Source organism: Carcharhinus amblyrhynchos, chromosome 16 (assembly GCF_965287045.1).
Source record: "Carcharhinus amblyrhynchos chromosome 16, sCarAmb.v2.hapA, whole genome shotgun sequence".
Lineage (NCBI taxonomy): Eukaryota > Metazoa > Chordata > Chondrichthyes > Carcharhiniformes > Carcharhinidae > Carcharhinus > Carcharhinus amblyrhynchos.
The window spans coordinates 60,039,974-60,067,039 of NC_137339.1; the positions used below are offsets into that span (position 1 = coordinate 60,039,974).

At 44.3% G+C, this 27,066-nt stretch overlaps 1 protein-coding gene across 7 annotated transcripts in view; it reads left to right on the forward strand.

Moving 5' to 3' along the window:
• Positions 1-7,685: 7,685 nt before the first annotated feature.
• The window catches only part of grik5 (glutamate receptor, ionotropic, kainate 5), a 97,131-nt gene continuing 77,750 nt past the window's right edge, over positions 7,686-27,066 (forward strand). For all 7 annotated transcript variants that reach the window (XR_013888788.1, XM_080205159.1, XM_080205160.1 and 4 more), the window contains exon 1: positions 7,686-7,813. Coding sequence is in view for 6 of the 7 variants with exons in the window: in XM_080205159.1 (XP_080061285.1) it covers positions 7,732-7,813 (82 nt within the window). In the remaining variant the exon portion in view is untranslated. The remainder of the gene's footprint in view (positions 7,814-27,066) is intronic.

Here is a 27,066-nt window from a genome sequence, read left to right on the forward strand (position 1 = left end):
GGACAAATTTTGCACAGCTTGTGACAACTTTGGATTCACCATAAACATTAAAAAGACCGAAGTCTTACACCAGCCTGCTCCTCATGCACCGTACACAGAACCCATTATCACAATCAAAGGGCAGAAACTACAGGCAGTGGACCAGTTCACTTATCTTGGCAGCAAGATAAGTGAACTGCTTGGGAGGGGGTCCCAAGCAGTGACTATTGATGCAGAAGTTAACTGCAGAATAGCAAAGGCAAGTTCTGCGTTTGATAGACTGCTCTCCACTGTATGGGAACATCAAGTAGTCAGCCCAGCAACAAAACTGAAGGTCTGCAGTGCCATGGTACTCACTATTCTCCTGTATGCCTGTGAAAAGTGGACTGTGTATTGAAGGCATGCAAGACAACCATTTCCAGAATATTACGCATCAGATGGCAAGACAATGTACCCAGACACTGAAGTTCTCTCTCGAGCAAGTCTACCATCGGTCCACACTCTGCTGATTAGAGTGCAGACCTGGTGGGCAGGTCATGTCATCTGTATGTCAGACGAGCGCACACCCAAGCAGCTCCTTTTTGGGGAACTCTCTGCTGGAAGACGCTCACGTGGAGGGCAGAAGAAACGTTACAAAGACACACTCAAGGCCTCCCTGAAGTCGCTTGACATTGATACGACCATCTGGGAAACGCTGGCACAAAACCTCCCTACCTGGCGCTGCTTCATTCACAAAGGTTGTCAAACTCACAAAGCAAGGTGCAATGCTGAAACAGAACTTAAGCGCAAGCTGCACAAGTCCAGAGCCACCAGTGCAACAACTACAGTGACTACACAAGTCTGCCCAATATGTACCAGGGCATTCCATGCCCTAATTGGCCTGATCAATCATCTTCAGACACGTTGCATCCAGCCTCAAAATGACTAATGGTGTCGAGGTCCTCATTGATGACGATGGACAAACAACAATGACCTTCAGCTGTTGGAGCGTTTCAGTATATTCACTGATCCCAATGTATTCGCTCCACACTGACATTCACAGACTCAAATGAGTCAAGTGGGAAGGAGGGGCTTCAGTTCATTGGGAATGGTACAAGTTCTGGAGAGAAAGGGAAAGTAGATGTGAAGAATGGATCAGAGGTGATCCTATTGAATGGTAGAGAAGGTCGAGGGGCCGAATGGCCTACTCCTGTTCCTATTTCTCATGTTCTTAACTCTTTCCTCATTCTCAAACTGTCACTTCTAAATGCAAAGCTCTTTATCTGAATACATGAAGCCAAAATAAATTGAGCTAGCTGCACAAATTATTAAAGTTCACGACTCACTGAGCAAAGGTGAAATCTGGAGCCAGTCTTTACTTAATAAGTTTATTCACTAAATCCTGAGAATACAGGTACAGGCTCCATTGTTCTCCTTCTGCACTGGTGAAAGCTTGTTCGTATACATCCTTATACAAAGAAAATAGGAGCAGGAGTAGGCCATTCGGTCCTTTGAGCCTGGTCTACCATTCCACAAGATCATGGCTAATCCTCGACCTTAACATCATACTCCCACTCTCTCTCCTTACCCTTAGAGACTAGAAACCATGTCCATTTCCTTTTTGAATATATTCAGCATATGGCCTCCACAGCTTTCTGTGGTAGTGAATTCCACACATTCACCACCCTGAGTGAAGAAATTTCTCCTCATCTCTGTCTTAAATGGTCTGCCCGATATCCTGAAACTGTGACCCCTTGTTCTAGACCCAGCTAGAGGAAACAACATCCCTACATCCAGTCTTTCCAGCTCTGTCAGAATTTTACATGTTCCAATCAGATCACCTCTCAGTCTGCTAAATTCCCGTGAATATAGGTCCAGTTTGACCCAATCTTTCTTCATATGACAATTTTGCCATCCGGGGATCAGTCTGGTGAACCTTTACTCCACTGTCTCCACGGTAAACATATCCTTTCTTAGATTAGGAGACCAAAATGGGAATGCTCCAGGTATGGTCTCACCAAGGTCCTGCGCAGCTGCAGTAAGACAAGTCTTTGTGCAATGATGGCCAATGTACCGTTTGCCTTCATAACTGCTTGCTGTACCTGCATGCTTGCTTTCAGTAATTGGCATATAAGGACACCCATGTCCCTTTGTACATAAACATTTCCCAATCTGTCACCATTTAAATAAATACCCAGCCATTCTATTTCTTTGTCTCAAGTGGATAACTTCACATTTATCCATGTTCTACTGTATCTGCTTTTTATTTGCACCCTCATTTAACTTGTCTGCAAGCCTCTTAGCATCCTCCTCGCTACTCACATTCCCACCCATTTTCGTGTCATCAGCAAACTTGGAAATATTAATTCTGGTTTCTTCATTCAAATCATTGTATATTGTGAATACCTGGGTTCCAAGCATTGATCCCTGTGAGATCTCACTAGTCATTGCCTGCCACTTCAAAAGAAAACTCATTCATTCCTGCTGTTTCCTGTCTGCTAACCAATTCTTAATCCATGCCAGTATATTACCCCCAAATCCCATGTGCTTTAAATTTGCACACTAACTTCTTATGTGAGACTTGATCAAAAGTTTTCTGAAAATTCAAATATACCACACCCATTGGGCCTCTCTTATCTAATCCAGTGGTTACATCCTCCAAAAAAACTCCAGCAGATTTGTCCAACATGATTTCCCTTAGATAAGAATATTGTCCTCACATTTTTGCTTTCACAGCTGCTCTTACTTATAGTTAGTGGACACTTTCACTATGACAGGTTTTTAGCTAGTGACTGTTGCTGGGCCATGGCTGCAAGGTGACCAAGTTTTGGAAAAAATGTATTAAAAAGATAGGCATAATGGAAAAGGAGGAAGAATATCTCTGGTAATAGAGAAAAGTGTAAAGATATAGTCATAACAAGGGTCAGATAATTCTGATTGAAGTAATTTTCAGCTCCATAATGAAAGCTGAACCCTTGGATGGGGATTTGAGTACAGGTCTTCTTTCAATTGTATAGGAGCTTGGTTAGACTGCACTTGGAGCACTGTGTACTTACCTCAGAAAGGATATTACCATAGAGGGAGTGCAATAAAGGTTCACCAGATGGTAAGACTCTTATGAAGAGAGATTGGGCAAACTGGACCACTATTCTCCAGGATGAGAGCTGATTGCATTGAAACCTCCAAAGTATTTAAAGGGAATAGACAGGGCTGATCCAGGGAAGGTGTTTCCTGTGCTTTGGGGAGTCTGGAACCAGGGGGCTCAATTTGAAAATAAGAGGGAGGCCACATAGGTGAGGAGAAATTTATTTTCAGACGGTGATAAGTCTTTGGAATTCTCTACCCCAGAGAGCTGTGGAAGCTCAGTCATTGAGTGTGTTTAGAGCAGAGATTGATAGATTTCTGATTAACGATAATGCAATGGGGTATGGTGGTAATTGGTGTAAAAAGCATTCAAGTGTTTGATCAACCATGATAGTATTAAATGTCAGAGCAGGCTGAATGGCCTCCTTCTGTTCCTATGTTCCTGTTGATCAAGAGCTTGTAACAAAAGCACTGTAATAATCATTGGGGGGATTTAATTGAATTTAGTCTTCATCATGCCTTCCCGACCTTAAGGTAGATCTGAGCCAGAACACCATGCTGACCTCGGATAGGGCAAAGAACGGAGGACCAGATACACCTCAGCCAGAGCAGGGGATGGAAGCAATTGAATCCGCACAGCTATCCGAGTGCCCGCCTCCCCCAGGAATGCAAATTGCAGGGACAGCATGCACACTGTAACCCAGAGATTTTTTTGTTATTCATTTTTGGGACATGGGTGCCACTGGCTAGCCAGTATTTATTACCCATCTCTAATTGCCCCTTGAACTGAGAGCAATTGAGAGTCAATCATATTGCCTTGGTTCTGGAGTTACATATAGACCAGACTAGGTAAAGATATCAGATTTTCTTCCCTGAAGGACATTAGAGAACCAGATGTGTTTTTCCAACAATTGACAATGGTTTTGTGGTTATTCGTAGATTATTAATTCCAGACTTTAAAAATTTAATTCAAATTCCACTATCTGCTGTGGGCGGATTCGAACCCGTTACTCAGAACATTAGCTGAGTTTCTGGATTAATAGTCTAGTGATAATGCCACTTGGCCATTGCCTTCTCACAGAGGCTTCAATGTTCCTCCCCTGGGCTGAACAGGGATCCTTCTGGCTGTTATTGTTTACCTTGGTGTGTCCTCAGGATCTGTTTGGCCAAATCACTAAAGTGCTTTCCTCAGTAACCAAGTGCAGGGGTAGGGCTTCTCACTCAGAGGCAGGGTGCTAACCTTCACACTGCACCATAAGACCTCTTAAATTTAAGACAGGACAAAGCAAACTGGTAAAGTTGAGTTTTGAAGATGGGTTTGTGGGATCCTACAAGCCAACATTTTAAAGTTAAATATATTTATTAGTGTCAAAAGTAGATTTACATTAACACTGCAATGAAGTTACTGTGAAAATCCCCTAGTTGCCACATTCCAGCTCCTGTTCAGTACACTGAGGGAGAATTTAGCATGGCCGATACACCTAACCACGTCTTTCGGATTGTGGGAGGAAACTAGAGCACCCAAAGAAAACCTAGATAGACAGAGGGAGAATGCATAGACAGTGACACAAGCAGGGAATCAAATCCGGGCTCTTGGCGCTTTGAGGCAGCAGTTCCACTGTACCGTGCTAAAATGCAATGCGGTAGAACCAACAGTTATTCGATGTGCAACAATGCGTTAATGAGGCAGGGTTAATTAGTGAACTCAATTAAAATGTCCCCTGGGCTAAACAAAATCCTCATGATGCATATTAATCTTGAGAACGGTGCTTTCAAGTTGCAAACAAGAATCTTAACCTTGTTGCCAATGAAATAAGGATAAGGGCAGAGCTGGATAAGAGTGTGTGGGTAGATCGTGGAAAAGATACAAGGGTAAATAAGCAGTCAGAAGTGCATTAAAATAAAATTAAGATATTCAGCAAAAATATGTTCCAAAAATAAACAAAACCTCAGTCAAGATCCATGTGTCTCTTATGAGCCAAGTTGATTACAATTTTAAATTACATAAAGAGGCTTAAAATGTTGCGAAGAACAGTAATAAACCCTAAGGAGCGGTGAAGCTTTATAAAGCAGCAAAGAGGAATCTAAACACTTCTTAAAGGGGAAGGAGACGTGAATGTGAGAGTAAACTTGCCTGGACTATGAAAGAAGAGCTTTTATAAGTATTGGAAAAGAAGGAAAGTAGCTGAAGTAAATATTGGTCCTGTAGAGTCAGAGGAGAAGTTATATTGGAGAAGAAGGAAACAGCAAAGAGATTGAACAAATACTTTCTGCATTCCTTGCAGTAGATGACATATATTGGATCCCAGATATCGACCTAGGGGCTATTGAAAGTAGAGAGCTTAAGGCGATTATTAATATTGACAAAAAGACAGACATGTTGTCAAAGTTTTTCATCTTGCACTCATCAGGGCAAATGCAAGAATACCAAATTTCAAAGGGAGCAGCATTTTATACTGCATGAGAAAAGGGTGTTGACTGGTTAAAGGTCAGCTCTGATTTTTTTTAAGCATGTGCTATAATTTCTGCAGGGACTAAATGAGAGCTCTGAACTTGCTGCTGAATTTTGTCAGGGGCAGTCTTCAATGATGTCGGTCATTGACTGGGGGGGCCCCACAGCTACAGCCTGGGTTCCTGCCAAGGCCCCACTGGTGACAATTTGCTGCACAAAGTCACCTGACAAAGGAGCAAACCCCGAAAGCTAGTGGCGTTTGCTACCAAATAAACCTGTTGGACTTTAACCTGGTGTTGTGAGACTTCTTACTGTGATTACCCCAGTCCAATGCTGGCATCTCCACATCATCGGTCATAGAAGACAGAGGGTAGCAGTGGAAAGGCATGTTTCTGAATGGAGAGCTGTGACAAGTGGTGTTCCTCAGATCAGTGCTGGGACCTTTGCTGTTTGTAATACATATGAATGATTTTGAGGAAAATATAACCGGATTGATTAGTAAGCTTGCGAATGACACAAAGGTTGGCATATTTGCGGATAGCGATGAGGACCTTCAGAGAATGCAGCAGGATATAGATGGGTTGGAGGCTTGGGCAGAGAGATGGCAGATGGAGTTTAATCCAGACAAATGTGAAGTAATGCATTTTTGTAAGGTCTAATACAGAATGGAAATATACAGTAAATGACAGAATCCTTAAGAGTATTGATAGGCAAAAGGATCTGGGTGTACAGGTACACAGGTCACTGAAAGTGGCAATGCAGGTGAGAAGGTAGCCGAGAAGGCATACGGTACGGTTTGCCTTCATCAGCCAGGGCATTGAGTTTAAAAATTGGCAAGTCATGTTGCAGCTGATAGAACCTTAGTAAGGCCGCACTTGGAATGTAGTGTTCAATTCTGATTGCCACATTACCAGAAGGATGTGGAGACTTTGGAGAGGGTACAGAAAAGATTTACCAGGATGTTGCCTGATATGGAGGGCATTAGCTATGAGGAGAAGTTGGAGAAACTTGGTTTGTTCTCACTGGAACGAGAGGTTGAGAGGCGACCTGATAGAACTCTACAAGATTATGAGAGGTACGGACAGAGTGGATAGTCAGAAGCTTTTTCCCAGTGTGGAAGAGTCAATTACTAGGGGACATAGGTTTAAGGTGCGAGGAGCAAGGTTTAAAGAAGATGTACAAGGCAAGTTTTTTACGCAGAGGGTAGTGGGTGCCTAGAACTCGCTGCCTGGCAGGTGGTGGTAGCAGATACGCTAGTGAGTTTTAAGGGGCATCTGGACAGGTACATGAATAGCATGGGAATAGAGGGATATGGTCCCTGGAAGGGTAGGGGGGTCTTAGTTCAGTCGGGCAGCATGGTTGGTGCAGGCTTGGAGGGCCGAAGGGCCTGTTCCTGTGCTGTAGTTTTCTATTATTTGACACAAGTCAGGAGTGTGATGGAATACTTTCCACTTGCCTGGATGAAGGCAGCTCCAACAACACTCAAGAAGCTCAACACCATCCAGGACAAAGCAACCCCACTTGACTGGCACCCCAGTCACAAACATTCACTTTCTCGAACAACAACATGCAGTGAGAGCCATGTGTACCATCTACAAGATGCACTGCAGCAACTCACCAATGCTCCTTAGGCAGCACCTTCCAAACATACAATTACTACCATCTAGAAGGACAAGGGGAGCAGACACCTGGAAACACCAGCACCTGGAGGTTCCTCTCCAACTCATTCACCACCCTGACTGGGAAATATGTCAACTGTTCCTTCACTAACACTGGGTCAAAATCCTGGAACTCCTGCCCTAACAGCATTGTGGGCGTACCTACACCTCAGGGACTGCAGCGGTTCAAGGAGATGGCTCATCCACCACCACCTCAAGAAGTTAGGGACGAGCAATAAATGCTGGGCCTAGCCAGTGATGGCAAATTCCTAGAATGAACACTAAAAATCAGTTGCTACTATTGGAATAAGCTGAATGCTGACTGAAGAATATTAACTAGAAAGTGACTAAATTCATTAGCAAAGAGGTGTATAATGGAGGGTCAGAGAATGAAGGGTCTTGGTGGAAGGATCAGACAAGGATTGAGGGGGAGTTTATTTCCAACCTGGAGGTGGGGGGGAAACATGGGGGAGGGAACATTGAGCTGTCAGTTACTGATGGGAAGCGGTTGTTTTTGTGTTTTGTAGGTGGGTGTCGTGGGACTGCAAACCAAACAATTTCCATGAGGAGCGGACGAAGATGCAGCTTCTGCCAGCCCTGCTGCTTCTCCTAGTGATGTTTACCAAACGGAGCCGGCAGGTCTTGTCAACACTGCGCATGGGTCTGTGAAATCACCCTCACTCTCTAAATACCCGTCCATATCCTCACTACTCACTAATCACTGCCATGTACCCTCACTGAATAATCACTGCCATGTACCCTCACTGAATAATCACTGCCATATACCCTCACTGAATAATCACTGCCATATACCCTCACTGAATAATCACTGCCATATACCCTCACTGAATAATCACTGCCATATACCCTCACTGAATAATCACTGCCATATACGCTCACTTGATAGACATCCCATATAACCTCACTGAATAATCACTGCTATATATGCTCACTTGATAAACACACCATATACCTTCACTGAATAATTACCCGATACGCCCTCACTGGATAAACGCCCCATATACCCTCATTGTATAATCACTGCCATATATGCTCACTGGATAAACACCGCATATACCCCCACTGGATAAAAAACACATATACCCTCACTGGATAAACATTCCATACACCCTCATTGGATAAACACCCCATATACCCTCACTGGATAATTACCTTGTATACCCTCACTACCATGTACTCTCACTGGATAAACACCCTGTAATATCCTCACTGGATAATTACCCAATATACTATCGCTGGATAATTACCCAATATACCATCAGTTAGTAATTACCCCATATAATATTACTGGATAATTACCCTATTTACCCTCACTGGATAAGCTCTGCCATATACCCTCACAGGATAAGCTCCCCATATACCCAAACTAGATAAACATACAATATATCCTCCCTGGATAATTATCCCATATGCCATCACTAGGTAATTACCCCATATACCAATATTAGATAATTACCCCATATACTCTCGCTGGATAAGCACGCCATATACCATCACTGGATAATCAGTACCAAATACCCTCATTGGATAATCACCCCGTACATCCTCACTGGATAAGCACTCATGTACCCTCATTGGATAAGCACACAGTATACCTTCACTGGATAAACACCCCTTATATCCTCACTTTATAACAACCCCATGTATTCTCCCTGGATAATTACTCCATGTAGCATCACTGGATAATTATCCCATATATCATCTTTGGAAAATCATCCCATAGATCCTCACTGGATAATTACCCCGTATACTCTCACTGGATAACTACCCCATATACTATCACTGGATAAGCACCCCGTATACCATCACTGGATCATCACTCCGAATATGCTCCCTGATAATTACCACGGGTACCATCACTGGATAATTATCCCATGCATTCTCACTGGATGATCACTCCATGTACCCTCACTGGATAAAAACCCTATATACCCTCACTGGATAAGCACCCCGTATACTCTCATTGGATAAGCACCCCATATACCCTCACTGGATCAGCACCCCGTATATCCCCCCTGGATAAATCATATACCATCACTGGATAAGCACCTGATATACCCTCATTGGATCAGCATCCTTTATACCCTCACTGGATAAGCACCCAATATACCCTCACTGGATAAGCACCCCATATACTCTCACTGGATTAGCATCCCATATGCCATATGATGAGTGCATGGGACTTAATAGGATTGAGGGTTATAGATAAGCCTAGTAGGTAGGGATATGATCGGTGCAACTTGTGGGCCGAAGGGCCTGTTTGTGCTGTAGTTTAATTTTCTATATTCTATGTTCTATACCGTCACTATCCAGTAATTATCCACCCTGTATACCATCACTGGATAATCAGTACAACTTATCCTCATTGGATAATCACCCTGTATGCCCGCACTGGCTAAGCACCCATGTAACCTCACTGGAGAAGCATCCGATATACCTTTACTAGTTAAACACCCTGTTACCCTCACTGGATAAACACCCCATGTACCCTCAGTGGATAAACACCCCATGTACCCGCACTGGATAAACACCCCATATACCCTCACTGGATAAACACCCCATGTACCCTCAGTGGATAAACACCCCACGTACCCTCACTGGATAAACACCCCATGTACCCTCACTGGATAAACACCCCATGTACCCTCACTGGATAAACACCCCATGCACCCTCACTGGATAAACACCCCATGTACCCTCACTGGATAATCACCCCATGTACTCTCCCTGGATAATTGCAGCATGTAGCATCACTGGATGAGCACTCCTTGTACCATCACTGGATGAGCACCCCATATACACTCACTGGAGACATACCTCATACACCCTCACTGGATAAACACCCAATATACCTCACTGGGTAAGCATCCCATATACCCTCCCTTGATAATTACCCCAGATACCATCACTGGATATTTACCCTGTATACCATTAGTGGATAATCAGTACCAAATACCCTCACTGGATAATCACTCTGCATACCCTCACTGGATAAGCACCCCATGTGCATTCACTAGATAAAAACACTATGTACCCTCATTGGATAAACACCCCATGTGCCCTCACTGGATAAGTACCCCATGTAGCATCACTGGATAATCATCCCATCGATCCTCACTGGATAATCACCCCATATACCATCACTGAGTAATCATCCCACATACCCTTCCTGAATAATCAGCCCCATATATCATGGCTGGATAATTAACCCCGCTAAATCGCCAGGCAATTACTCCATATACCATTGCTGGATAGTTACCCAAGATATCATCCCTCACTAATTGACCAAGATATCATCACTTGCTAAAGCGCTCAGATATTATCACTCCCTAATTTCCCCCATATGTTATTGCTACCTACTACCTCTGAAACATTATCACTCATTAATTACTCATGTATGCTGCAAAATTGCCCCCAAACTTCATAACTATTATTGCAGTCCTATATATCAATATTCACTCATTATGATCCACGCATCATTACACTCCACATATAATTGTTGATTAATTACAGCCCTGTCTGCCATTTCTCTCTAATTACAGACCCATTTATTAATTGATGCCACATATAGCTAATTACAATCCCATATATCATTACTTGCTATTCTGAGCATCATATATTATTCATTATCCTCATGTTATGAGCTCATTACTACTCATATATCATTGCTCTTTAATTAGCCGATGTATCATTAATCTATATACCATTACTGGCTAATATCTTCCCCTCCAAATATTTGTCCATATGAGATACATTATCTTTCATTTTGTTTTGCTCTTATATCAATGTTTCCAATTCCCCTCCCTTATATCAGAAGTCTTTAACCAGAAAAGCCAAGCCGATAATCCATCTTAACCTCTTACTAGGATCCCTTAGATCACAGATATCAGTCTTCAGCCAGTTTAATTCACTCCACGTGAAATCAAGAAATAGCTGAAGACATTGGAAACTGCAAAGGCTATGGGTCCTGACAATTTTCCTGCACTAGTACTGAAGACTTGTGCTGCAGAACTTGCCATGCCCCGAACCAAGCAGCTCCAGTGCGGATACAGCACTGGCATCTGCCCAGCAAGATGGGAAACTGCCCAAATATGTCCTATACAAAGAAAAGGACAAATCTCCTCATAGCCAGAAGGTGTCAGTGTCAGCGCTATCAAATATCACTTACTGAGCAATAACTTGCTCAGGTTGGGTTCAGCCAAGGCCACTCAGCTCTTGATCTCGTTATATCCTTGGTTCAAACATGGACATCGTGGTGGAGTGAGCAATAAAGAAATAACTGATGCATGTAAAAATTGTATGGAAATTATCATGGGGGATTTTGTTTGGTCAAATCAGGTTGGTCAAACCAGCCTTGAGGAGGAGTTCATAGATTGTATCCGTGATAGTTTCCTCAAACTGTAACGTAATGTAATGGGTTGGCCCACTCAAGGATAGTGGAGGGATTGTATGCATGGAATCAGAGGAAATGGGCGAGGTAACAAATGAATACTTTGCCTCAGTATTCACAAAGAGAAGGACTTGGTGGATGAGGAGCCTTCTTAGGTCTGTAGATATTTTGGGTCATGTTGATGTCAAAAAGGAGGCGTCTTAAAAAGCATTAAAGTAGATAAGTCCTCAGGGCCGGATGGGATCTATCCCAGAACACTCAGGGAGGTAAGGGTGGAAATTGCTAGGGCCTTGACAGAAATCTTTGCATCCTCATTGGCTACAGTTGAAGTTCCAGAAGTATGGAAAATAACCAATGTTTTTCCATTGTTTAAGAAGGGCAGCAGGGATAATCCAGGAAATTATAGACTGGTGAGCCTTGTGTCAGTGGTAGGGAAATTATTGGAAAAAATTCTTAGGGACAGGATTTACTCATATTTGGAAACAAATGGACTTAGTAGTGATAGGCAGCATGATTTTGTGAAGAGGAGGTCATGCCTCACTAACTTAATTGAGCTTTTCAAGCAAGTGATGAAGATGACAGATGAGGCAATGGATGTTGTATACATGGACTTCAGTAAAGCCTTTGACAGGTTACCTCATGATAGACTGATACAAAAGGTGAAGTCACACGGGATCAGAGGAGAGCTGGCAAAATGGAAACAGAACTGGCTTGAGCGTAGAAGACAGAGGGTAGCAGTAGAGAGGTGCTTTTCTGAATGGAAAGCTAAGACTCGCGGTGTTCCGCAGAGGTCAGTTCTGGAACCTTTGTTGTTTATAGTGTATATAAATAATTCGGAGAAGAATGTAGCTGGTCTGATTAGTAAGTTTGCAGATGACACAAAAATTGATGGAGTTGCAGGTAATGAAAAGGATTGTCAGAATATAAAAAGATCGGCTGGAAAGTTGGGCAGAGAAATGGCAGATGGAGTTTAATCTGGATAAATGTGAGGTATGCATTTTGGAAGGTCCAATGCATGTATGAATTATGCAGTAAATGGTAGAACCTTTGGTAGTATTGACAGGCAGAGAGATCTGGGTGTACGTGTCCACCGATCACTGAAAATGGCAATGCAGGTGGATAAGTTAGCCAAGAAGGCAAATAACAAGCTTGCCATCATTGGTCAGGGCATTGAGTATAAAAATTGGCAGGTCATACTGCAGCTGTACAGAATCTTAGTTAGGCCTCATTTAGAATATTGTGTACAATTATGGTCACCACACTACCAGCAGGATGTGGATGCTTTGGAAAGGGTTCAGAAGAGGTTTACCAGGATGTTGCCTGGTCTGGACGGTATTAACTATGAGGAGAGGTTGGATAAACTCAGTTTGTTCTCAATGGAGTGATGAAGGTTTAGGGGTGACCTGATAGAAGTCTACAAGGTAATGTGTGGCATGGATATAGAGTGGATAGACAGATGCTCTTTCCTAGGGTAGAAAAATCAAGTACTAGGGGAGAAGGCTTTAAGATAAGTGGGGAAAAGTTTAGAAGAGATGTGCGAAACAATTTGGATGGTGAATGTCTGGAACGCACTACCTGGGGAGGTAGTGGAAGCAGATACAGTAGTGTCATTTAAGGGGAGTGGAAGGATCTGGACTCCATAGCTTCATACGGTTTTAGTTTAGGCAGTGCAGGCTGTGCTGTACTATTCTCTCTCTTTGAACCTATGAGGTACAAGCTATCCGAAACCTGGTCCTATGTAACGAGACAGGAATAATTAAGGATCTCACAGCTAAGGATCCTTTGAGAAGGAGTGATCATGGTATGATTGAATTTAAAATACTGGTGGAGCGTGAGAAGGTAAAATCCAATACCAGTGTCTTGAGCTTACGTAAAGGAGACTACAATGGGATGAGGGAAGTGTTGGCTAAGGTAGACTGGGAGCAAAAACTTTACGGGGGACGATTGAGGAACAGTGGAGGATTTTCAAAGCATTCTTTCACAATGCTTAGCAGAAGTATATGCCAGTGAAAAGGAAGAACTGTAGAAAAAGGGATAATTAGCTATGGGTATCTAAGGAAATAAAGGAGGGTATGAAATTAAAAGAAAATGCATACAAAGTGGCAAAGAGGAAACTAGAGGATTGGGAAATCTTTAAATGTCAACAGAAAACCATGAAAAAAGCTGGAAAGGAGAGTAAGATAAATTGAGAATAAACTAGCTCAGAATATAATAACAGATAATGAAAGTTTCTACAAATATATAAAACGAAAAAGAGTGGCTAAGGTAAACATGGTCCTTTGGAGAATGAGAAGGGGGTTAAGTAACGGAATTAAACAGGTATTTTGTGTCGGTCTTTACAGTGGAAGACACAAATAACATGCCAAAAATTGATGACAAGAAGGCTATGGCAGTTAAGGGCTGAGAAATTATCGTTATCACTAAAGAGCTAGCATTGGGCAAGCTAATGGGCTAAAGGTAGACAAGTCTCCTGGCCCTGATGGAATGCATCCCTGGGTGCTGAAAGAGCTGGTGGGCAAATAGCAAATGTACTAGTGGTAAGTTACCAAATTTGCTGGACTCTGAATGGTTCCGGCAGATTGGAAAACAGCAAATGTGATGTCACTGTTTAAAAAAGGAGGTAGACAAAAAGCAGGTAACTTGATTGTGGCTTGTTAGCTTAACTTCTGTAGTGGAGAAAATGCTTGGGTCACTGTCTGTGTGGAGTTTGCACATTCTCCTCGTGTCTGCATGGGTTTCCTCCGGGTGCTCTGGTTTCCTCCCACAGTCCAAATATGTGCGGGTTAGGTTGATTGGCCATGCTAACATTGCCTCTTAATGTCTTGCGATGCGTAGGTTTGAGGGATTAGCAGGTAAATATGGATATGGGGGTAGGGCCTGAATGGGATTGTGGTTGGTGCAGACTCGGTGGGCCAAATGGGTCTCTTTCTGCACTGTAGGGTTTCTATGGTTCTATCATCAAGGAAATAGCGAGACATCTGGATAGAAATTGTCCCATTAAGAAGACGCAGCATGAGTTCTGCCTCATGAAAGCAGGTCATGTTTACTTGATTTAGTGGAATCCTTTAAGGACGTTATGAGCGTAGATAACGGGGAACCGGTGGATGTGGTGATTTGGATTTCCAGAAGGCATTTAACCAGGTGCCACACAAAAGGCTGCTATATAAGATGAAGATGCATAGTGCCACGAGTAATATATTAGCATGCATAGAGGATTGGTTAACTAATGAAAAGCAAAGAGTTGGAGTAAATGGGTGTTTTTCTGGTTGGCGATCACTGACTAGTGGTGTGCCTCAGGGATCAGTGTTGGACCCGCAATTGTTTACAATTTAGACAGATGATTTGGAGTTGGGGACCAAGTGTAGCATGTCAAAATTTGAAGATGGCACTAAGATGAATGGTAAAGCAAAGTGTGCAGCGGAATAATTTGGTAGGAATGACAACAAAATGGACTATTATTTAAATGGTAAAAAATTGCAGCATGCTGCTATGCAGAGAGACCTGGGTGTCCTTGTGCATGAAATTGGTTTGCAGGTGCAGCAGGTAATTAAGAAGGCAAATGGAATTTTGTCCTTCATTGCTGGAGGGATGAAGTTTAAAAACAGTGAGGTTATGTTGTAGCTGTATAATGTGCTGGTGAGGCCACACCTGGAGTACTGTGTACAGTTTTGGTCTCCTTATTTGTGAAAAGATATACTAGCACTGGAGGGGGTGCAGAGGAGATTCACTAGATTGATTCCAGAGTTAAGAGAGTTGACTTATGAGGAGAAACTGAATAGATTGGGACTGTAACTCTTTGAATTTAGAAGAATGAGGGGGCATCTTATATGAACACACAAAATTGTGAAGGGAATAGATAAGATAGAAGCATGGAGGTTGTTTCCATTGGCGAGGGAAACTATAACTAGGGGGCATAATCTCAAAAAGGGGGAGCAGATTAAGGACTGAGTTGAGGAGGAACTTCTTCACACAAAGGGTTGTGAATCTATGGAATTCCCTGCTCTGTGAAGCGGTTGAGGCTACCTCATTGAATGTTTTTAAGGCAAAGATAGATTTTTGAACAGTAAGGGAATTGAGGATTATGGTGAGTGGACCTTCTTAATTACCTGCTGCGCCTGTAAATCAACTTCTAATGATTCATGCACAAGGACACTCTGGTCCCTCTGCACAGCAGCATGCTGCAAGTTTTTTACGATTTAAATAATAGTCCCTTTTGCTGTTATTCCTACCACCAAGTTATTCCTCTGCACACTTTGCTCAACCACTCATCTTAGTGTCCCAAGTGGGCAAGTGGAGCTGAGTCCATGAAAAGATCAGCCATAACCTTACTGAATGGCGGAGCAGGCTCAAAGGGCCAGATGGCCTCCTCCTGCTCCTAGTTCTTATGTTCTGTATTCCAGAAGTGAGGTGGGAGTGACTGCCCTTCACATCAAGGCAGCACTTGACTGAGTGTGATATTAAGGAACCCTTGCAAAGCTGGAGTTAATGGGAATCTGGAGGAATACCCTCTGCTGGTTGGAGTCATATGTAGCACAAATGAAGATTGTTATCGTGGCATTTGAGTTCAATCATCTCAGCTCCAGGACATCACTGCAGCGGTTCCTCAGAGCAGTGTCCTAGGCCCAATAACCTTCTGTCCAACATAAGGTCAGAAGGTCAGATTGCACAATGTTCACCATTTATGTCTCCTCAGATGCTGAAGCAATCCATGCCCAAATGCAGCAAGGACTGGACAATATCCAGGCTTGGCTGACATGTGCCAAGTAATATTTGAACCACGCAAGCGCCAGGCAATGACCATCTCCAACAAGAGAGAATCTAACCGTTGCCCCTTGACATTCAATGGCATTATCATTGTTGAATCCCCCACAATAAACATCTTGGGGGTTACCATTAACCAGAAACTCAACTAGACTAGCCATATATATACTGTGGCTCCCAGGGCAGGTGAGAGGCTAGGAATCCTGCAGAGAGTAGTTCACCTCCTGCCTCCTCAAAGCCTGTCCAACTCCTACAAGGACACAACTCATGAGTGTGATGGAATACTCTCCACTTGCCTGGAAGCTCCAACAATACTCAATAAACTCAACACCATCCAAATCAAAACAGCCCTGCTTGATTGCTGTTCTTTCCACAAACATCCTCTCCCTCCGCCAATGATACACAGTGGCAGCCTTGTGTGCCATCTACAAGATGCACTGCAGGAGCTCTTTAATGTTCCTTTGACAGTACCTTTTGACCCACAACCTCTACCATCTAACAAGTCACTCACACCCTGACTGGGAAATATATATACACTGTTCCTTCACTGTTGCTGAGTCAAAATCCTGGAACTTCTTCTCTAACATTTATTACCACAGAGACTGCAGTGGTTCAATAAGGCAGCTCACCATCACCTTCTGAAGGGGCAGCTGACAATTAATTTACACTTGCCAGTCGCTTTCCAAGAACAATTAAGAAAAAACTTGCTAATTAGCCACATATATCATCAACCTACTATATATCATTGCTCTTCAATTAGCTTGATGTATCATTGTTTGTTAATGACTGCCATTTATCATCTCTTGCTAATTCTTCCATATATTACTAATTTTGCCCCATTCACCAATCGTTATTATCACTATATCTGCTCACTTACTGATTGGTTTCTAAATGTATCATCATCACTAAATATCCCCTATTGCAGAAACACTGCATGGTCTCACAACACCAGGTTAAAGTCCAACAGGCTTATTTGGTAGCACGAGCTTTCGGAGCATTACCCCTTCATCAGGTGAGTGAATAGTTGGGTTCACAAACAGGGCGTATATAGACACAGAGTCAATTACAAGATAATGATTGGAATGCGAGTCTTAACAGGAAATCAAGTCTTTGCAGGGACAGGCAATGTGAGTGGAGAGAGGGTTAAGCAGAGGTTGAAGAGGTGTGAATTGTCTCAAGCCAGGACAATTAGTAAGATTTTGCAAGCCCAGGCAAGTCATGGGGATTACACATAGTGTGACATGAACCCAGGATCCTGATTGAGGCTGTCCTCATGTGCGAAATTTGGCCATCAGTTTTTGCTCGACGATTCTGCTGTTGTCTTGTGTCTTGAAGGCTGCCTTGGAGAATGCTTACCCGAAGATCAGAGGCTGAATGCCCTTGACTGATGAAGTGCCTCCCAACAGGAAGGGAACACTCCTGCCTGGTGATTGTCGAATGGTGTCCATTCATCCATTGTCGTAGCGTCTGTGTGGTCTCCCCAATGTACCATGCCTCGGAACATCCTTCCCTGCAGCGTATCAGGTAGACAACGTTGGCCAAGTTGCAAGAGTATGTACTGTGTACCTGGTGGATGTTGCTCTCACGTGAGGTGATAGCATCCATGTCGATGATCCGGCACGTCTTGCAGAGGTTGCTGTGACAGGGTTGTGTGGTGTCGTGGTCGCTGTTCACCTAAAGGTTAGGTAGTTTGCTGTGAACAATGGTCTGTTTAAGGTTGCGCAGTTGTTTGAAGGCAAGAAGTGGGGGTGTGGGGATGGCCTTGGCAAGATGGTCGTCTTCATTGGTGACATGTTGAAGGCTCCAAAGAAGATGTCATACTCCGGGGAAGTACTGGACGATAAAGGGTACTCTGTCTGCCGTGTCCTGTGTTTGTCTTCTCAGGAGATCGGTGTGGTTTTTTGCTGTCGGAACTGTTGGTTGATGAGTCAAGCGCCCTATCCTGTTCTTATGAGGGCATCTTTAGGTGTCTGTAGGTGTCAATTGCATTCCTCCTAATCTAAGCAGATCCTGTGTATATGGAGGGCTTGTCCATAAAGGATGGCTTCTATAGCATGTTTCAGGTGGAAGTTGGAGAAGTCAAGCATCACGAGGCTTATGGTACAGTTAAGTGCTGAGGTGACCGTCCTTGATGAGCATGTGTCCAAGAATGCAACCGAATCGGGAGAGTAACCCATGGTGAGTCCAATGGTGGGATGAAACATGTAGTTGATTTAGTGATTGTTCACTGTGAGTCCAAAGGGAAAAAATATCATTGATATATCTAGTGTATGACGTCAATTGAAGGTCTGTGTGGTGAAGAAGTCTTGTTTGAACCTGTGCATGAAGATGTTGGCATATTGAGGTTCGAATTTGGTCCCCATGGCTGTTCCGTATGTCTGGATGAAGAACTGGTTGTTGAAAGTGAAGACGTTGTGGTCCAGGATGAGGTAGATGAGTTGTAGAATTGCGTCTGGAGATTGTCGGTGTTGAGTATTGAGGCATTTGCAGCATTGATGTGAGGGTTGCTGGTGTAGAGTGCCGAGACATCCATTGTGACGAGAAATGTTCCTGTTCAACTGCTCCGTGAGTGCTGAGTTTCTGTAGGAAGTCCGTAATGTCGCGACAGAAACTGGGGGTTCTTTGTACAATGGATTTCAGGATGCCCTCGATGTAGCCAGAGAGGTTTTCACACACGGTCCTATTGCCTGATACAATGGGATGGCTGGATGGTTGGCCTTGTGTATCTTCCGGAGACAGTAGAGATTTCCAAGGCAGGGAGAACGTTAAATGAGAGCACCAAGGATGCTCTGAAGGTCCTGATCCAAGATCTTGATCAGTCTGTTGAGTTGAAGGGTGTGTTCTTTGATTGGATCTGTGGGTAACAGTCTGTAGTGTTCCTCGATGTTAAATGTTGGTACACTTCTTTGCAGTAATCTGTTCTGTTCATTTGGGCAGTGGCCCCTCCTTTTTCTGCTGGTTTGATGACAATGTTGCAGTTGGTCTTGAGAGCGTGGATAGCATTGCGTTGTGCTTGGGTGATGTTCGGGGCTGTCTTGTGAGTGCGGCTGGTGAATCTGGCATTGACGCACCTCCTGAGGTTTGGGCATACATGTTGAGCCGCAAGCCGCGCCTTCCAGAGGAGTCCAATTCGACCCTTTCCTCTTCATTTGCTGCACCACAGATCTTTCTATCGGTTCATTGGCTCATTGGGTTCATTGTTGGCCTCTTGGAATTTGTGGAAGAACTCCCGTAGCCTCATTTGCCTGATGAATTCCTCTGTGTCCGCTGCAAAATTGATGAGGCCCATTTTGGTGGTGGGGCAGAAATTGAGCCCTTGGCTGAGAACTTTGATTTCCTCTGGTTGAAGGGTGTAGTCCGACAAGTTGACAATGGACTTCCCTGGTACTGTTTTCTACTGTAGTATTGAGGGAGGCTTGGTTGCTGCTGGTGATGATGCCAAGTTTCTCAAGTTTCCTGTTCTTGGTGTGCATGAAAGTGGTGCAGTTCCATTGTCTCATCTTCTTGGCAGTGTTTTGCAGCTGGTCTGCTGCATCCTGAGTGCAAGTTGAGAATATGGATTCTACCGCGGTTTCCAGGTTGCGGTGTCTGCTGTAGTCCTGCTATATGAGTGGGTTGAGGAGTGTGAGAGAGGTGCAATAGGAAAGTCTCTCAGTGTAGTGTTTGTTATAGGATGACCTGAGTGGGTTCGTGATCTGTAGTTCTTTCAGTATCTTGTCTGCTTTTTTGCATCTGTGCAGAAACTTGATGTCTGTCGGTACGCAGAATCTTTTTGGACATCCTCTCCATTTGGAGCCGGCAGTTTGACGTGTCGGTAGTAGCCATAATGCGGAGATGTTCATAACACATCTCTACGTCATATCCCTTGTTATATAAACGAGCTGCATTAGTCCATTTGATTCATCAAGCGACCAGTTAGCAGCATCATGGAGATGCCTCTTAGCTCCATCTTCCTGATAAACATATCCCTTCATTTTCTATGTTCCCAAAAATCTATCAGCTGGAATTCTCTGGCCTCGCATGCTCCACAGCTGCTGCCAGCCGGAACAAGGAATTTAGTGCTCAGCCAAGTCTCCGTTCACTGCAGCGGGACTGGAGAATCCCGGCCATCAAGTTTTGTCTCTGTGTATTCAGCAACAACAGAGTTCACATCGCTTTGAGTTGCTGAATGTCACACGCCCGTACCCAATTCGAGTGAAGAATGTTCTCCTGCTCTTGGTGTTGAATAACTACATGTGTTGTAAAATGGAAGAGGGGATCACCTTTCCAGGGTTTACCCTGTTGGATCCAGGATGGGCAATAAATGCTGAGCCACCCGGTGATGCCCATGTGCCCTCAGTAAATAAACAAAACGAACCTGTTGCAATGTGCGTGCTTTAATTAGAGTAAAGGAACATGGGGGAAGGGTTAGGCTCCTTGAGCCTGCACCATCATTAGATCATGGCAGACATGCCTCAACATTATCGAACTGTAGAACCACAACAGTGCAGAAGGAGGCCATTTGGCCCATTGAATTTGCACTGACCGTCCAAAAGAGGTCCAGTGACGCCTGATCTCTGTTGGTGGAGATCATACTTGAGTCTCGTCGGGGGAACTCGACAGGCGAGATGGGAAAGATAAGTGAGCTTGCAGGGGAGCACCTGGGACTGCTTACCAGGGCCACACTGTCCCACCATATCCCCTCACATTTACCATAGACAATCCATCTTCCTGCTCCATCCCCAACTCCCTTAATGTCATGGGCATCTAGAAATCCATTGACCTCTGTTTTGGACATACTCATCAACTCAGCTTTCACAGACCTTAGGGACAGACAATTCCAAAGGTTCACCCACCCTCTGAGTGAAGAAATTCCTCCTCACCTCAGTCCTAAATTCAGAGACCTTTATTCCTAGACCCCTTCCCCTCCTTCAGCCAGGGAAAACAGCCTTCCTGCCTCTACCCTGCCAAGCACTGTAAAAGTGTTGTTGTGCGGTTAATGTTAAAATTATATGCACAATAATATCATCATTATTCCATGGAACTTGGCATATCACCCTGGCTTACTTACTCTCCCCTCACAGAGCAACAGCCTCATTCTAGGATGTGGTCTGGTGTACCTTTGCTGGGTGCCCCATCTTAGGCCACTTTGTCGCTTGAAGGTGATAGACTTGTACACAGCAGTCCAGCTGTGGACTTGCGTAATTGCAGTGGAATCTCTTTTGTCTCGTTCGATCCTCCTCTTGGAACACAAGCTGACATTGACTTGTTAATTTCTGGCTGTACCTGCGTGTTCGCTCGCTGCGATCCATTTGCCAGGACACCTAGCTCCCTCGCAACTGAAAGCAAACATTTCTCACTCTCTGTTGCAGTACTAAAAATATCCTGTTCTTTTGTCTTTTTCCTCCTAACTGCTTTCCAAAGTGTTTGACTTCATACTTCGCTGCGCCGCATCCCAGCTGTTGAGTTCGTGCCCGCTCACTCACTGAACCTGTTTGTGTCCCCCTACCGTACTGTGGATCTTGCCAGTGGTGGCGGGGTGGGTGGGGGGAGGCCGGGGGGGGGGGGGGGGGGGGGGGTGTAGAGTCTGAGCTTGCCAGGAAGCCGGCTGTTGAACGCTCGGGGTGCTAGTGCGCAGGCACCCCAAACTCCCCGTATACAGTGTACCTCATGAACACACCAGCATGGACATCAATTCTCCCCCACCCCCATGGACATTTCTCCCCCCACCTCCCCATGATAACTCCACCCCCCCAACTGATCGCTGCCCACTCCCCGCCAATCACCTACCATTATCCCCTAAATTTAGAATTGCCAACAAAGTTTGGATCCATTACAGTCAGCCCCCTCATCTCAGTGACGAATATAGATTGGAAATAGTTAAGTGCAAATTAAAAGCAAATTGTGCGGAGGGTGTGGAAAGTCTGCAGAGGGATCGAGATAGACTAAGCGAGTGGGTGAGGACCTGGCAGATGGAGTACAATGTTAGCAAGTGTGAAGTTATCCACTTTGGCAGGAATAATAGTAGAAGGGATTACTATTTAAAGGGCGAAAAGCTGCAGCATGCTACAGTGCAGAGGGACCTGGGGGTCCTTGTGCATGAGTCACAAAAACTCAGTCTGCAGGTGCAGCAGGTGATCAAGAAGGCAAATGGGATGCTGGCCTTCATAGTGAGGGGGATAGTATATAAAAGCAGGGAGGTCTTGCTGCAACTGTACAGGGCACTGGTGAGGCCGCAGCTGGAGTACTGTGTGCTGTTTTGGTCGCCGCACTTACGCAAGGATATTTTGGCCTTGGAGGGAGTGCAGAGGGCGTTCACTAGGCTGATACCGGAGTTGAGGGGGTTGAACTATGAAGAGAGGCTGAATAGACTGGGCTTATACTCGTTGGAGTTTAGAAGGATGAGGGGGGATCTTATAGAGACGTATAAGATGATGAAGGGGATGGATAGGGTAGAGGTAGAGAGATTCTTCCCGCTCAGAAAGGACTGCAGGACTAGGGGGCACAGCCTCAAGACAAGGGGGGGGGCAGTTTAGAACGGAGTTGAGGAGGAACTTCTTCACTCAAAGGGTGGTGAATCTCTGGAATTCTCTGCCCATTGAAGTGGTGGAGGCTACCTCGCTAAATATATTGAAGACATGGGTAGATAGGTTTTTGGTAGGCAAGGGGAATTAAAGGTTATGGGGAGAAAGCGGGAAAGTGGAACTGAGCCACGACAGATCAGCCATGATCTTATTGAATGGCGGGGTAGGCTTGAAGGGCTAGATGGCCTACTCCTGCTCCTATTTCTTATGTTCTTATGTTATATAGGGGATATTTATGAAGTGGTGACTTGGGGATATTTAGGAAGTGATATGGGTGTATTTATGAAGTGGTGATATGTGGGAGTATTCATGAAATGGGGATATGGTAGGGTATTTATGAAGTGGTGATATGGGGGGGAGTTATGATGTGGTGACATGGGGGTATTTATGATGTGGTGATATAATGGGGTAATTATGACATGGGGTATATTTATGAAATGGTTTATTGCAATTTTCCGGCACTGTCAAGTAGTCTTTCTGATGTGGAGATGCTGGTGTTGGACTGGAGTAAACACAGTAAGAAGTCTGACAACACCAGGTTAAAGTCCAAGAGGTTTATTTGTAGCAAATGGCACTAGCTTTTGGAACTGGCTGTTCCTTCGTCAGGTGATCTGTTGGACTTTAACCTGGTGCTGTGAGACTTCTTACTGTAGATAGTTTTTCTGACAGCTGGGAGCTTTGTGCTGGTACGGAGAAGGGTGGTGGGGAAGGAGGGAGGTTGATGGAGACGGAGCCTAAATACTCTGAGGAATATGGCTTCAGAGCGCTTGGGTGCCATTTCACAGGGTACCCTGATTTGCCGCTAAACTGGGAGACCACCTCCCTCCCCACGGACATTGCCAACCCCTCCCCACAATCAGCAGCTTTGTTTACCCTCCCCACTCTAACAGCTCACACACAACCAACCGGGGCTTCCAAATTCAACCCCTGTCAACACCCCCGCACGGCCATGGAGCAGAGCAGTAGTGATTCCCACCAATGTGACGCCTTGCTAGCAGATGGGAAGCATCCTGGAGGGGGGAAGCAGCCATGCTGGACTTCCTAATGAAATGAAGATATGAAAGGGCGTGAAGCCGTTCTTGTCAGTAAAATGGAGCTGGGAAGTTCGCAATTTAATTTGTACCGGGTACAGATCAGATTTTTGGTCCCTCATGCCATCATCCCAGTTCGCACCCCTGAACAACAGGCACGGCGAGCTGGGATGAGAGGCTAAAAATATCTTACCTTGGTCCTTATAGAATCATGCAATTATACAGTGCAGAAGAAGCCCTTCAGCTCATCGAGTCTGCACTGACACACACCTAACCTCCCACCTAGTCCGGTTTACCAGCACTTGACCTTGAATGTTATGACATGCCATCCAGGTATGTTTAAAGGATATGAGGAAATCTGCCTTTAAGCCCTCCCCCCTGCCGTCCCAGGCAGCGCATTCCAGACCGTCTCCACCCTCTGCATAAAAATGTTTTTTACTCACATTCCCCTGAACCTCCTGTACCTTACCTTGAATCTAGACACAGATACAACTGAGCTAATTTTGAATCCACTTTATCAAATTACCCCGTTTACACATGCATTTCTCTTTCAAACCTCACATATGGAACCTTGTCAAAGGTTTTGTTAAAATCCACATAAACTGCATTGACTGCACTTCCCTCACCTCCTCACATATTAAATGCTAAAATCTCTGCAAACCGATGACTTTTTTATAAACATTATAAAGCTCTTCATTTGATCTAGTGTTACCGTCAACTCCCCTTGTCAGCCACTGTTTTTGTCTCTTTAAAGGAATGTATAATAAGTGTAAATAAGGTACTAATCCTTTCAGTGTTTGCCATTGCATTTTTACTGTCAACTCTCTCCAGATTTGCCTGAACCAACTTGCTGTTTGACCTCACTGTGAACAGCTTTGAAAATCAAGTTTTGGACTTTGTTAAGTCACTTCCACACCCAATGCAACACTCTACAATAAATAAAAACAGAAAATGCTGGAAACACTCAGCAGGCCACGGCAGCACCTGTGGAGAGAGAAAGGGTCAAAGTTTTAGTCAAAGACTTTACAACGCTGCTTGCTTGCTAATTACCCACAGTTATCATCGTTCACAAGGTACTCCCCGGACATCAACACTGATTAATTATCCCCCATGTCACTACTAGCTCTGCGAGATCAGCACTCGCTAATTACCCTCTATATATCACCAATCATTAATTAACCCTATATACCATTGCTGAGTAATTAAACTGAAATATCCTCACTTGTTAACTCCCCACCAACCATAATCAAATCCCAAATAGCTGCAAGATACCATTTCATGACCACCCCATGTATCACTACTTAATAAACACCCTTATATATCGTCACTTCGTAAATACCCCTGTATATCACAACTTTGTCAATATCCCGTATATCATCACTTTGTAAAAACCCCCATATGTCACCATTTCATAAATATTCCTGTACATCATTTCATATATATCCCTGTATATCACCACTTCCTAAAAACCCCCGTATATCACCACTTCATAGATACCCCCGCCTATATCACCACTTCATAGATACCCCCGCCTATATCACTACTTCATAGATACCTCCCATATATCACCACTTCATAAATACTCTTGTATGTCACTTTTTAAATACCCCCATATGTCATCATTTCATAAGTATCCCCGCATGACATCACTTCCTAATCGCCTTCATATATGATCACTTCATAAATACCCCATATATCACTCCATCACATCTACCCCTACAGATTGTGTGTGGACATGCCAAACCAGACCTATCACCAAAGCAGACCATGCTTGAACCAGATGTACCTATACGACCAATTCAACCAGTCCATATCTGGATCAGACCGATTCAATCAGACTGTATCCAGACCAGACCGATTCAACCAGTCCGTATCTGGACCAGACTGATTTAATCAGCCTGTATCTGGACCAGACCGATTTAATCAGACTGTATCTGGATCAGACCGATTCAATCAGACTGTATCCGGACCAGACCGATTCAATCAGACTGTATCCGGACCAGACCGATTCAGTCAGACTGTATCCGGACCAGATCAATTCAATCAGACTGTATCTGGATCAGACCGATTCAATCAGACTGTATCCGGACCAGACCGATTCAGTCAGACTGTATCCGGACCAGATCAATTCAATCAGACTGTATCCGGACCAGACCGATTCAATCAGACTGTATCCGGACCAGATCAATTCAATCAGACTGTATCTGGATCAGACCGATTCAATCAGACTGTATCTGGACTGGACTGATTCAATCAGACTGTATCCGGACCAAACCGATTCAATCAGACTGTATCTGGACCGGACTGATTCAATCAGACCGTATCTGGACCAGACCGATTCAACAAGAGTTTGCCTGTACCAGACCAATTCAGTTTAGAACAAAGAACAAGGAAAATTACAGCACAGGAACAGGCCCCTTGGCTCTCCAAGCCTGCACTGACCATGCTGCCTGACTTAGCTAAAACCCCCTACCCTTCAGGGGACCATATCCCTCCATTCCCATCTCATTCACGTACATATTAAGACAACTCTTAAAAGTCACTACTTATCCGCTTCCACTGCTTCCCCCGGCAACGAGTTCCAGGCACCCATCACTCTCGGTGTAAAAAATCGGCATTGTCCATCTCCTTTAAACCTTGTCCCATGCAGCTTAAACCTATGCCCTCTAGTAATTGACTCTTCCACCCTGGGAAAATGTTTCTGACTATCTACTCTGTCCATGCCTGTCATAATCTTGTAGACTTCTATCAGGTCTCCCCTCAACCTCTGTCGCTGCAGTGAGAACAAACCAAGTTTCTCCAACCTCTCCTCATAGCTAATGCCCTCCATGCCAGGCAACATCCTGGTCAATCTTTTCTGTACCCTCTTGAAAGCCTCCACATCCTTCTGGTACTGTGGCAACCAGAATTGAACACTATATTCCAACACTAAAGTTCTGTAAAGCTGCAACATGACTTGCCAATTTTTAAACTCAATACCCTGGTCGATGAAGGCAAGCATTGTTCACTTAAACCATGTCTTGTTAAGACTGCTTTTCAAGGCGGGTACCTTCTGTCTGCCTCCAGTCTTCAGTCCAGTCTCTCCAGAACCAGAATCCCCACCTATCTCTCCCCACCCCGGCACTTATCAGGCACTCAGCAGTCGGGG